The sequence below is a fragment of the Chiloscyllium plagiosum genome, chromosome 38, assembly GCF_004010195.1.
Source record: "Chiloscyllium plagiosum isolate BGI_BamShark_2017 chromosome 38, ASM401019v2, whole genome shotgun sequence".
Taxonomy (NCBI): Eukaryota; Metazoa; Chordata; class Chondrichthyes; order Orectolobiformes; family Hemiscylliidae; genus Chiloscyllium; species Chiloscyllium plagiosum.
In genome coordinates, this window is record NC_057747.1 from 5,946,339 (window position 1) to 5,959,714 (window position 13,376).

Consider the following 13,376-nt stretch of genomic DNA (forward strand, 5'->3'; position numbering starts at 1 on the left):
ACAAAGTGCACGAATCTTTATTCAAATTCCACCACCAGGAAGATAGGAAAACACCCGGGTGGCCAGTGACAAACACTGCCCTCCTGTTTATATATTTTTTTTACTTTAGAGTCTCCTGTTTATGTCTCTAACCAAGGGCTCCTGATTGGCCCAGGTTAACAACACCAATTTTGTACTCAGTGAGATCCACTTGGCCCTTGTTCCAATCACAATACCTCTCAGTTGAGAACGAATAGGTAGGGTCACTCCTCTATTGAATGCTGAAAGTGACCAATAGCAGTCTTTAAAACTATGAAAGGTTTTTATAGTATAGCCAGAGAAAAAACTGTGAAGAAACAAAAAGAGGCTGTCAATATATAAGATAGTCACAAAAAATTAAATAACAAATTCAGAAGCATCTTATTCAGCATGTTGAGAATGTGGAACTTAGTAGCATGGTCAGTAGTCGAAGTGAGTTATAAAACTACATTTATGAGGAGGTTAAAGAAGCATATTAGAGAGAACTGAATATCGAGCTATGCCCATAAATAAGGGAAGATGGGAGGCAGCTCAGGTAGAGCAAAAATGCCATCATGGACTGGTCGGGGTAATGGCTGTTTCTATGTTGTAAAGACAAAGACAAAGAACAGTACAGCACAGGAGCAGGCCTGTTGGCTCACCAAGATTGCATCGGTAAATGATGCCTTTATAAACTAAAATGTTTGTGTCTTCATGCAGTCTGTATCCCTCTTTTCCTTGCCTTTTCATATATGTGTCTTAAACATTGCTATTGTATCCACCTCCACCACCTCCTCTGGCGCAGCATACCAGGCACTTATCACCCTTCTGTGTAAAAAGACTTGCCTCTCTCATCTCCTTTAAATAGTCCCCCTTTTACCTCAAACCTATATCCCCTAGTAATTAACATTTCTGCCCAAGAAAAAGAAATTCCAACTGTCCATTCCTCTCATATTTTTGTAAACTTCTATCAGGTCGCCCCGATCCTTTGACTTTCAAATGAAAACAAATCAAGTTTGTACGGACTCTCCTTATAGCTAATACTCACCAACATCCTGGTAAACCGTTTCTGTACATAGCCTCCACATCCTTCTGGCAGTGCAGCAACCAGAACTATATACAATATTTCAAATATGACCTAAGTAAAGTTCTGTACAGCTGCAACATGACCTATCAATTGTTATACTGGATGCCCCTGCTGATGAAGGCAGGCATCCATGTGCCTTCTTGACCACCTTATCTACTTGTGTTGCCAATCTCAAGAAACTGTGCACATGTATGCCTAGATCCCTCTGTCTGTTGATACCACTAAGGATTCTGCCATTTACTGTATATTTCCCTCCTGCACTAGATCTTCCAAAATGCATCACCTCGCATTTACCCAGGTTAAACTCCATCTGCCACTTCTCCACCCAATTCACCAGCCAATCTACATCCTGTTGTATCCTCTGACAATCCTCCTTGCTATCTGCAACTTCCTCCAATCTTTATGTTATGCACAAAAACTTACTTATCAGGTCACCTACAATCTCAGCCAAATCATTTATATATATTACAAACAACAGGGGACCCCAGCACTGATCTCTGCGAAGATCAGTGGTCACAGATCTCCAGTCGAAAAATACCCTCCAGTACTATCTGTCTTCTATGACTAAGCCAGTTCTGTATCCATGTTAACAGCTCACCATGGATGCCATGTACTAGCCTGTCATGAGGGAACTTGCCAAAGGTCTTGATAAAGTTCACATAGATAACATCTATTGCTCAGCCCTCATCAATAAGTTTTGTTACTTCCTCAAAAAACTGAATGAAGTTTGCGAGACATAACCTTCCCTGCACAAAGCCATGTTGCCTATTGTTAGTAAGTGCATATTTTTCCAAATGTGATGAAACCCTATCTTTAAGAATCTTCCCCAATAACTTCCCTACCACGGAGTAAGGCTCACTGGCCTGCAATTTCCCAGATTAAACAAAGGGACAAGGTGACTATTCTCTAATCCTCTGAGACCTCTTCTGTCACTAAAGAGGATACAAAGATTTTGTACAAGGCCCCAGCAATTTCCTGATCTGCATCCCTCAGCATTCGTGATCAGATCTCATCAGGTCCTACATTTTAAAACACCTAAACTTTGTCTTGAGATACCCCAGAACATCAACATCCCTATCTCGCCACCATCTACCCGTGACCACCACCACCAACACCACCCCACCTTCCCTTCCCTCCCCCCCACACCAACCCTGCAGACTCACTATCCACTATGTCCTTCTCCTTTGGGAATTCCGATGCAAAGTATTCATTAAGGACTTTGTCCACTTTCTCTGACTCCATGCATAAATTCCCTACTTTGTCCTTGAGTGGACCTATCCTTTCCCTTGCTACCTTCTTGCTCCATATATATGCATAGAACATCTTGAGATTTTCCTTAACCTTGTTTGCCAAAGACATTTCATGCCTCTTTTATCCTTCCTAATTCCTTTCATACCTGCTATCTCTGTATTCTTTAGGGGCTCTGTCTGTCTTCAATTTTCTAAACCTTACATGTGCCTCCTTTTTGTTTTTGACTAAGCTCTCAATTACTCTTGTTATCTAAGGTTCCTGAATCTTGTCATCCTTATCCTTCATGTTCACAGGAACATGCTAGTCCTGAACTTTTATCAACTGGCCTTTAAAAGATTCCTACATGCCAGATGTGGATTTACTCTCAAACAGCTATCCCCAGTCTATATTCTCCAGGAGAATATTGTCATAGTTAGCCTTCCTTCCATTTAGTACTTTCATCCGAGGACTATTCCTATTCTTATTCACAAGTAACTTAAAACTTGTAGAATTATAGTCAATATCCCTGAAATGCTCCCCCAACTGAAACTTTGATCACCTGGCTGGGATTATTGCAAAATGCCAGGTCTAGTTTGGCCCCTTCACTTGTTGGACTATTTAAATACATTTCAAAAAAACCATCCGGGACACACCTAATGAATTCCTCTCCAACCAAGCCCTTGCACTAAGCAAGTCCCAGTCATTATTGGGAAGTTAAAATCACCCACAATAACAAACCTGTTGTTTTTACATTTTTCCATGATCTGTCCACAAATCTGTTTCTCTGTCACTTGCTGGATGTTGGGAAGCCTGTAGTACAATCCCATCAAAGTGATTGTGCATCCTATTCCTGATATCTATCCTTATGGCCTCATTGAATGAGCTCTCCATGATGTCCTCCATCAGTATAGCTATGATATTCTCTCTAATCGGTAACGCAGCTCCCCCACTTTTTTTACATCCCTCTCTATCACACCCCAAAACATCTAAATTCTGGAACATTAAGCTGCTAGTCTTGTCCCTCCCTCAAACAAGATGTTGTAATAGCTGCAACATCATAGTTATATGTATTAACCCAAGCTCTAAGTTCATTGGCCTTGCCTGTCATATGCCTCACATTAAAACGAATACCCTTCAGACCACCAGTCCCGTTCAGTAACCTCTACCAAAACTACTCTGTGTAACTGACGCCATATTACCATTGTCCACTCGTGTCAAAATCAATTTCACTCTGGTTATTGAGAACTCAATTCAAACTCCATTACTTAATTACTCAGGACCACTCAGATGGAAAAAGTCATTCGTGTTTTGACACGTTCAGATTCGATCAGATAGCCTATTGGTTAGCCTCCTATTCTTTACTCTATATGGGGAGTTCTATAATACATTTTTGAGCAATGATAGCTTCACCTCTCCAGTTAATGCAAAGTCTCTTGCAAAAGACGTGTCCTTTCTATCAGTATTGACCTCAAGCAGATGCTGTATTTCTATACTGGATTCTCCTACCAAGTGTCAGATATTAGGATTACTTAATAAGGAAACATTTATTTATTTATCTGTCTATTTATTTAATTTCATTGAGTGATACACAGCAAAGTTTGCCATGGGTGTGGAGGCTAATGTTCTACAGTTTGATGATTCTGTTGTCCATTGCAGGAAGTAATGCATGCCCTACGACAAACTTGGCACACCACCTGCTTTGTCTGTGCTGCCTGTGGAAAATCTTTTGGGAACAGCCTTTTCCATATGGAAGATGGAGAGCCCTACTGTGAGAAAGGTACATGTCCTTCAAGGTTGAATGATGAACAGCCTTAATGTTGAAACACAGACTTTAAGCTCCAATTTTACACAATTTAATCCTTCCCCAACTATTGCCACTGACTCTTTTTGGCATTAAGTAACAAGTAATGTCTGTAACATCATTATCATCTGGAAGCGAAAAGCAATTTCACCAGCTCAGGAGAAAGTCTATTGTCCTGCTTCTGTCTTTGAATGATGAAGTTCTGTTTCCTATACAGCTATTCTTTAATAGAATAATAATCTTAAATTTAAAAAGAATAATACCCTGGTATGTTTATTTAACAATTATTTAATATGAAAGTTCAAACAGTTTTTACTATCAAGAGTGGCTAACTAATATATAAAATGGAGGTCACCGAACATATACTTTGGTTGCCTAGGGTTAGTGAGCAATTGTGAATGCTATACCACCAGTCTTTTGGTGCATCGTCTTTCGATGTGTCTCCTATTTGTTACAGACCAGGCCAGACCCCTTCAAAACATTTTAAGAAGGTAGCTCAGACCTAACTTTTTTATTTTAAAAGCAGATGTAAAGTCAATATTGCAGGAGTGATGTAGCTGGTCAAACTACTCGGCTTAAAGCAAAACAGAATTTATTTACACATTAAGGTTGAAACACGAACAAAAGAAAACATAATTTAGAATAATTTATTTGATAACCCAACCAACACAATGTCACAACTTAACAAAGCTGTTACAATCCCTGCAACATCGCATAAACACACCCTTTGGCAAAAGGTAAATTCAAACATAGGTTCTTATAGGCAGGAGAGTTTTCAGAGAGAAAGTTTAGGCAAAAAACGTTTGTTGAAGTATGAAATCTGTTTACACTGTAGCTGTTTCTTTAGTTCCACAGCAGTTTTTCTTTTCTGCCAGCTAAAAGTCAACCAAACTAGAAAAAAACCTGAACTGGGAAAACTGGCCACTCCACTTTCATTATACAACTGTTTTAAAGAAAAACGTAAAGGCCTCCTCTGATTGTTGACTCAAACAGTTTCTGTCAGCCACTTCGGCACTGCTGCCTTTACAACTCTTCTTGAAAAACACCAAGGACATTATAACTTTGTTAAAGGGGCAGCATTGTCACATGGATCGTTGTCCATGACTCATTAATATTGAGTGAACAGCAAGTGAACATCAAGTGACTCACTAATGTTACTCTGAAGAATGTCTCCTGCACGTCATTTAGAGCAAAGACACAAATATGTCAGCAAAGAGTATGTTTATAATTTTGCTACAAACGAAATGATGAAGAAATATTCACTTTATAGAGTTTTTTTATTAAAATGGTTTCCTCCTTTCTGGCACTAGAACACAAAATGCAACAGAAACAGAGGAGAAGAAAGAATGTGAATGCTGGTATAGACTGGATAATCTGTAATTCTTTTCTAAGAATAGGAAATTTTTGAAAAAAAGCGAAGATTATCGCAGCCAACAAATGTACTATTTCCAGGCTACCTCAGTCGTAAATCTCCTCCCTCTACACAAAATGTCTTAACCTGCATGTCCTGTCTTTAAATACGGCTTCTGAATTAATTTTCTTTCTAGTTTTTCCATGCAACCTTAAACAATTTTGGTCTTGTAAAATCTTGCATTAACATGTTAGTGTTCTGTCTTTAGCTTTTACCGATTCCTTATTGCAATTCAATATTGCTAGCTACATGATGATCTCATGCTAGTGGTTTGCAAAATATGAAACCAACAGTCTTACCATTGGTATCCTGCTCCGCCTGCAACCAGACAGATTTCCAGGTGGCAGGACTAATGTATGAAGAGAGACTAGATCGGTTGGACTATATCCATTGGAGTTCAGAAGAATGAGAGGGGATATCATAGAAACCTATAAAATCCTAATAGGACTAGACAAACTATGCATAAGAGGAATGTTCCCAATGTGCAGGAAGTCCAGAACCAAGGGCTATCGTCTAAGAATAAGGGGTAAGCCACTTAGGACCGAGATGAGGAGGAATTTCTTCAGAGAAAGAGTGGTGAGCCTGTTGGCATTCTCAACAACAGAAAGTAGTTGAGGCTAAAACACTGAATGTTTCCAAGAAGGGGTTAGATATAGTTCTTAAGGCTAAAGGGATCAAAGGGTATGGAGAGAAAGTGGAAACAGTACTGAGTTGGATGGTCAACCATCATCGTATTGGATGCTAGAGCAGAGTCCTGGTCCTGCTTTCTATTTTTCTGTTTATTGCCCATCCCTATTCGTCCAGAGGGCAGTTAAGTGTCAACTATGTTGCTGTGGGTCTGGAGACACATGTAGGCCAGATCAGACAAGGATGGCAGGTGCCATTAATAAACCAGGTGGGTTCTATGACTCTAATTGACAGTGGTTATGTGGTCACCATCAGGCTAACGTTATACTCCAGATTTTTAACAAATTCAAATTTCACCAAATACCAAAATGGAATTTGAACCCAGAACATTAGCTTGATTTTCTGGATTACTTGTCCAGTGACGTTATCAATACCACTGCCACCTCTCTCCCAAAGAAAGAAGCAGGAACTGATCTGTCTTTCACCAGCCAGTACAACATAAGCAAAGTGTATGTATCCTTTCTGTAGACCATACCACCCGCCGCCCTGCCACCACTGCCTAGGAGGAGGCAGTATGTACCCTAACATGTCCCCAGGTGGTATTAACAATTTTTAATCACACCTAGAGCATGCACACATCCACATTAGGACACTTCTAGTGCAGTATTAGTGTCCCTACTTCTGAGCCAGAAGACTCAGGTTCACGTTCAACCTGCTCCAGAGGCATATCATTACATCCCAAAGCAGATTGAATAAACAAAGGTGCATATATTCACATTCAGGGTTGACATGGTATTTGCAATATTAACATTGGTTTACCTCCATCTCTTGCAAACTCCCATGCAATAATCTGACTGACTCTTCCTGCATAATCCTTGTGAATCTCCACTGGCTCCTCCCTAGTATATGTTGTTCCCTATTTGAAAGACCGCCTCTCATCATGTGCTCTGCTGACTACTGCTTATGTTGTGCTCTCTACATGCTCCACTTGGCCATACGGTAGGCAACAGATCTATTAGACACTACATTTGTTTTCTAAAACTTGGTCACACTACACTATTTTAAAAGCATTTGGGGGCAATAAATCGATCGTGTGTTTCTGCTTCCTTCCTGTATTTGTGTTTTTTATTAAGTGGCGAGTATTTTCTTTCCTAGGTCAAGGATATAAAGATTTTTATTCTTTCACTGGATGCGGGCACTGTCAGCAAAGCTAGTATTTGTTGCCCATTTCTAATTGCCCATGAACTGAATTGCCTGCTAGGCCATTTGTCTCAGGCCATTTCAGAGGGCAGATGGAAGTTAAGCCCATTACTATGGGTCTGGGGTCACATGTAGGCCAGACCACATGAAGAGAGCAGATTTTCCCAACCTTAAAAGACATTAATGAACCAGTTAGGCTTCTACAACCATTGGCACTGATTATCATCAGACTAGCTGTTTCAATTCCAAAATTATTAATTGAATTCAAATGTCACCATCTGCCTTGGTAGGATCCGAACATGTTTTGCCACAGCATTAACTTTGATCTCTCAATTGCTAGTCCAATGACAATACTACCTCATCACCTGCCCCAATTTTCAAGATATTCTGTTGAAATTAATATTAGGATTTTTTTCACTCCATCTGTCATCTGACAGTCAAGCAGCTAGTCACTAAGTCTACCAGGCAGAAAAACTTATGCACAAGCTCACAGCCATGGTGCAGAAAGAAAATCAAAGTCAGCAAAGAACAAGAGAGGATGGGAATAATTCTGTAAATTGTTTTTAATTGTGTGTGATTGTGACATCGGTAACACCCCTGCTCCAAAAAAAGGAAAAATAACTCATAGCCTACCTGGTCCACAAATTGTGCTATAAATGCATTAATTTTATGGATCCAGCAATGACCTGTTGAAGTGGAGGCATGGAGCCTCCTTAAAAGATTTTGGGCCTCAGCTGCTTCTTGAAAGTGGATTGATCACTCCTCCTATCTGACTGCCTACATTAAAATCAGCATGGACAGATTAGAGCTATAGAGTTATAGAATAGGTTTAAGATTTAAAAAACTTTATTTGAAGGCTAAAATTCCCTCACTGTACAAATATAATTTATTAACCTGGCAAAAGAGTCTACATCCTCCGAGCTCCTTGTGCTCCCCCTTTTCAGGCATAAGTCTATATTGCCAAAAATATAAGCATCTATATTACTAACATACAATATATGCCAGATTTCAATAAAGCTTTCCTAATGTTACTTGTATTTCATATAAAAACATTTAAGACCATATTTAACCAATTCTTTATCTAATCTTTGACTTGCCATAGAACTTAACCACATGATGGAATAGTTGCCTGCTAAGGTTTGGTAAACCAAAGAATCCATTTATTGGAAAGTAATATTGAATTTAAATAAGATATTTTATTAGATAGTGTGGCTGCATACCACACTGGACAAACTGTCATTAGCACATGATATTTGTGGTTCGTCAACTGATATGTCCTAGTCCAGGCTGCCCTTTGAGTCGTGTGGGTAAAGAGATGATTGGCATTGGCCACAAAGAAATTGAGTCACCACAAAAGCCCCTCTTGATCATCCTTCTTATTCGAATTACAAGAAACCTTAGGCAAATGTATGAGACCTGGCTAGTGTGCTTGCTCAGCTGGAAACTGCCATGATAAGAACATCTCTCTATTGTCAGATTATCAAAATGAGGCACACTTTTATTTTTTTCTTTGACCTATTAATTTTATAATCAGTCTCATGTTTGATTTTCTGTCTTTTCTATTTCTTCTCAGTGATAAATTCTCAAGTGAAAGATTCTTTTTTTTTTCCAGATTACATTGCTCTCTTCAGCACTAAGTGCCATGGCTGTGACTTCCCTGTGGAGGCTGGTGATAAATTCATTGAAGCATTGGGTTATACCTGGCATGACACCTGCTTTGTCTGTGCTGTACGTATGAAGCCATAGGTTCCTTGAAGAGATTGCTAGTTTTTTTGAGATGGTGGTGGAATGTTTTGGAAAATTTAGTCATAATATTGCTAATGTTCCCATTATGCTACAAAGTGAAACACATAATCAATTTGTCCTTGAAATCACACCTGTAGATTGCTTAGTTTAAATTTAAGGAGGAGAATGAAATCCACCTTAACCTTTGGTGACTTTATCTTTCAAGCATGTGCATAAACAACAAATTTCCTATACTTGTTACATACCCCTCTCAGGAAGGTAATTTTGGATGTTAGTTTGTGACAGTCAGTGCACTGCTTTACATCAGTTGGCAAGATGGGATCATACAGATGGTTTACATAGGCAAGATGCCACAATGCACCAGGGTCATGTATGGGATTTATTGAGAGCAGAACTATATTCCATGATATTGAAGGATGATTGAATGAAAGGCCAACCTTAATGGCTTTCCTGACCTTCATTAAAGAATATATACCACTGGTTTACGGCTGGAATCAAGGTCCCTAACCTTCATCTAGTAGAAGGATGAAGCCAACCCTGGGAAGAACTGAAGGAAAGAAAGCTAAGTTGGCGCTGGCTTGGTATTTACCATGATTCTGTTTTTTTCTTCACCTCTGTATTGTAAGAAAGATCATCAGAAAAAACAATTTGTAAGGTGAGCTGTGTTGGTTACAGTTTGACTCCAGTGTCTGATCTTTAACACAGTTATAATTTCACTTTTCTTTAGGTGTGCCATGTAAATCTAGAAGGTCAGCCATTTTATTCCAAAAAGGACAAGCCACTCTGCAAGAAGCATGCTCATGCCATTAATGTTTGAGATGCTCAGGGACCATCAAAAGAAAGCCTGGAGGAAAACCTATTTAAAAGAAGAACATGGAGTGCAGCTGTCTCTTTCAACAAACAGATCCAACAGCTGCCTCTTAAGTCTTTTCATTCTTGTTTTATTTTGTTTTAATTAAGTTTCAAATAATTTAACTAAGATTGTGAGTGTTTGTAAAAGTTCAGTTGCTGGATGGGCTGCAGGATATTGTGGGAATGCATTTTTTACACAGCCAATTACAGTAGCTTCTCACAATGCTTTATCAGGCACACTCAATACTAACAAAACACATTGCACATAACTGGAAAGTTTACAGAGTTAAGCTTGATGAATGCTATTCTGCTGATCCTGATTTGATAGCTAATATTTCTGTAAACCAGGTTTCCAGTTGAACTAGATAAAATCTCCACCTACATTAAGCGGCTTTCCTTTAAGTTTGTGTCTGTAATTACTGTTTTATATGGCTTAGTCCTGTCTTTTGTGTTGGGTTAGTAGCTTTAAATTGTAGTGTAATCATACTGAAACTCTGCATTTTTGCCATGTACCATATTTGTACATGGATTTGTTAAACTAAGCAACTGTTAACAATGTCATAATTCAATTTGCTTATTTAAAATTTTTAAGATGTTGCTTAAGGAGCAAAACTCTTGAGTAGGTTTGAAATTGGCAGTTCTGCCACAGCTGTCCCCATTTTTATTATTTTTGGACGTGAAGGGGCTGACCAGGCACTATTCTGTCAGCACTACATGATTCCGTACTTATGCTTTAGAAATTGTCTTGAACCTTGAAATAAGCTTGGTTAGGAAATAACTATGTGACAAATCAAATGGCATGCTTCCTAAAGTTTATAATCCGGTTGCTTGCACTGATTCACTTGATGCAATTTCCCCAAACTTGACAGAGCTGTGTAAAAGAACAAGAAATTTTAAGTCCAAATTATGTTCTCAAAAGACAAGTTTTATGACCTTTTGTGCAACTTTAGAAAAACATAGTGGCAGACGTCAGCCCGACCTACAGAACTGGCTATGTCCCCGTGGTGATTTATTCATTATTGGGAGCTTCTGCTAATTGTAAGGTTTACAAGCCATCAAGGTGGCCATAAAATAAAGCTAGTTAGTTCTTTTAGGTGCAAGAACATGAGTGAGAAAAAGGCTTAACGTGTCACATCAAAACTAGCAAATGATGTTACTTTTTTACATGCTGTCTAATTGTCCTGTTTTATGGCAGATATGCATGTGAGCAGGAATTCAAAGGAAACATTTCTCAAAATGGATTGAATTTTTGGATGCATTTTGAAGTCAGATCACCAATTGCATCTGAAGCCTTTATGTTTTAATAGTTTTCAATTTATCTTATCAGAAGTTAAACTTATTCAAATCATAGCCACTTTAATCAGGGCAGAGTGAAAAGAATTGCACCTTATTTGTTTCTGTTTCTGGGTCCTATGACATTTCACATTTTACCCTGTTTGATTTGGTGTTTTTAAAATTTTGAGCTATCTTGAGTTTCATTGAGTGCATCAGCTATTGTCAAATCAAAGTGAAAATCCCAATTATAGATGATTTGTTTACAGTCTGAGTGTCAAGTAATCATTTTTTGAGAATGAAGGTAATTTACATATTTTTATTATTTGTTATTTTTTTCATTTTCTGACAATGACATCCAGCAGTAGTTATTCCTCTTTTATATGCTAAACTATCTATTATAATACTACACTTACTTCGATATAAACTGGATAATCTCCTCTAGTGTTGCTTATAACCAAAAATGATATTGTAGCTTTGATTCTAATCTTCACATTATTATTCAGTAGGGGATTATTTGGTAGGTGGTGCTGGGGTGAGGTGGAACAGGACCTCATGATGCTTTGGTGTGCATCTTTTCCTAAGACCTTCTCCCAAATGTCAGCCTAGTTGTCAGGTTTGGTTTCCACTCTGGCAAATACACGATAGTAGCAGATCACTACTGCTAGTAGAGAGCTTGAATGGAAGAAGTGTTCCATTCCCTGATCAATTAGGAAGTGGCATCTGAATTTGTGTGGTGTGTGGTGTGTGGTGGGGGCTGGGGGAGTGGAGGAAGGTGTCCAATCCAGGGGAACAAAATATGCATGGATCAGCAATACAAGTAGTGCTGTATTGGCAAGTATCTTGTCTCCAAAGTAGTCCTAAGCTCTTTTGGGCTACCATGTTTCCAGTCAAGACTATACCTACAAAGCAGGTTAAATATAAGCAGCCTGCTCATTCCTTCCCTTGGAAGAGCTATTCTTTCACCTCTACTGGGTTTTCTTTTCACATCTCTCGCCTATCAATACACTTGTATTCCTCCATCCAGTCCACCCTAAAGAAATCTCCTTCTAGCCAGCATTAGAGTTTGTCTTTCCCATTTCTGTCAAGGGTTCTTTCTCTTTCTTTCATCTAGCCCACTTCATTTGTTTGCAGACATTAGGATGAATAAAGTTGTCAAGATCAAAACCATTAAACAGACAATGTACAGTTACCTTGATCAAGCTGCTGTGTGAAATATCTCTCTTGTCTGTCAAGCAAGACTTTTTGTTTAAAAAGCAGCAAAGTAAAATTCCTTAGCCTTAATTCAGAGTTGTAATAGATTAGCAAAGAGAGATTTTAGAGAAAGCCATGGCCCAGATAAAAGGGAACAGCAGTGTTATTGTTATTAGGACCTTGGTGCTCATTTAACTCTGAAATAATAATTTGACTCCAAAGTCACACAAGGATGCACAGGATAAAAGAATATTCACTAATTTGGACTAATTACTCTTCATGGCACTACTGTGCAAGGTATGATTTCAATTATTTATCTGTTGCCATTGAATTAGTGTTTTATTTCTCTCTAACGTTTCTTATCTGTCTCACTGAATCTGCTATGATTGCCAATTTGTGACCTATTTCATCACTATTCATTCTTCTCTTCAAATGGGAGATGATAAGTTAATTCTGAAGAAACTGAAAGAGTTGGATTTCTTTGAGTGCATTGGAATTTAATATTTCCTTCTGCTCATCTAATGATTGTTGTTCCACTATGGGTGCCATTTATCTTAAGTAATGAAGTACAGCAATCAGCAGCCTATTTTACACTCCACTAAACATACATTTCAATAAAGTAATTGAAAATGGGAACTTCAATGAAACCTAGTATCAAGCAAAGTGTAGACTGCTGATTCACTGTTACCTGTTTTACAGATTTCAACTCCCATGTGTCTCCATTGGTTAGAACCCCCTCTCATTCACCTGCACCAGTTATTACTCACTACATCATTATAAATGGCACAACACCAGTTTATAGTCCAACAGGTTTATTTGTAAGTACAAGCTTTCAGAGCACCGCTCCCACTCACTACATTGTCACATTTTCCCCATCACTCAAAATCAGCTGTATGGAATTGTGCCCTTCACTATAGCATATTGCTCCTTGCACCATCCATTGTAGCTGAGCATTGATT

At 38.6% G+C, this 13,376-nt stretch overlaps 1 protein-coding gene across 1 annotated transcript in view; it reads left to right on the forward strand.

Moving 5' to 3' along the window:
* The window catches only part of ldb3a (LIM domain binding 3a), a 196,977-nt gene extending 183,868 nt beyond the window's left edge, over positions 1–13,109 (forward strand). The window contains exons 20-22 of the mRNA XM_043678611.1: positions 3,971–4,091; positions 8,966–9,081; positions 9,827–13,109. Coding sequence (XP_043534546.1) covers positions 3,971–4,091; positions 8,966–9,081; positions 9,827–9,916 — 327 coding nt within the window. The 3' untranslated portion in view covers positions 9,917–13,109. The remainder of the gene's footprint in view (positions 1–3,970; positions 4,092–8,965; positions 9,082–9,826) is intronic.
* Positions 13,110–13,376: the final 267 nt, after the last annotated feature.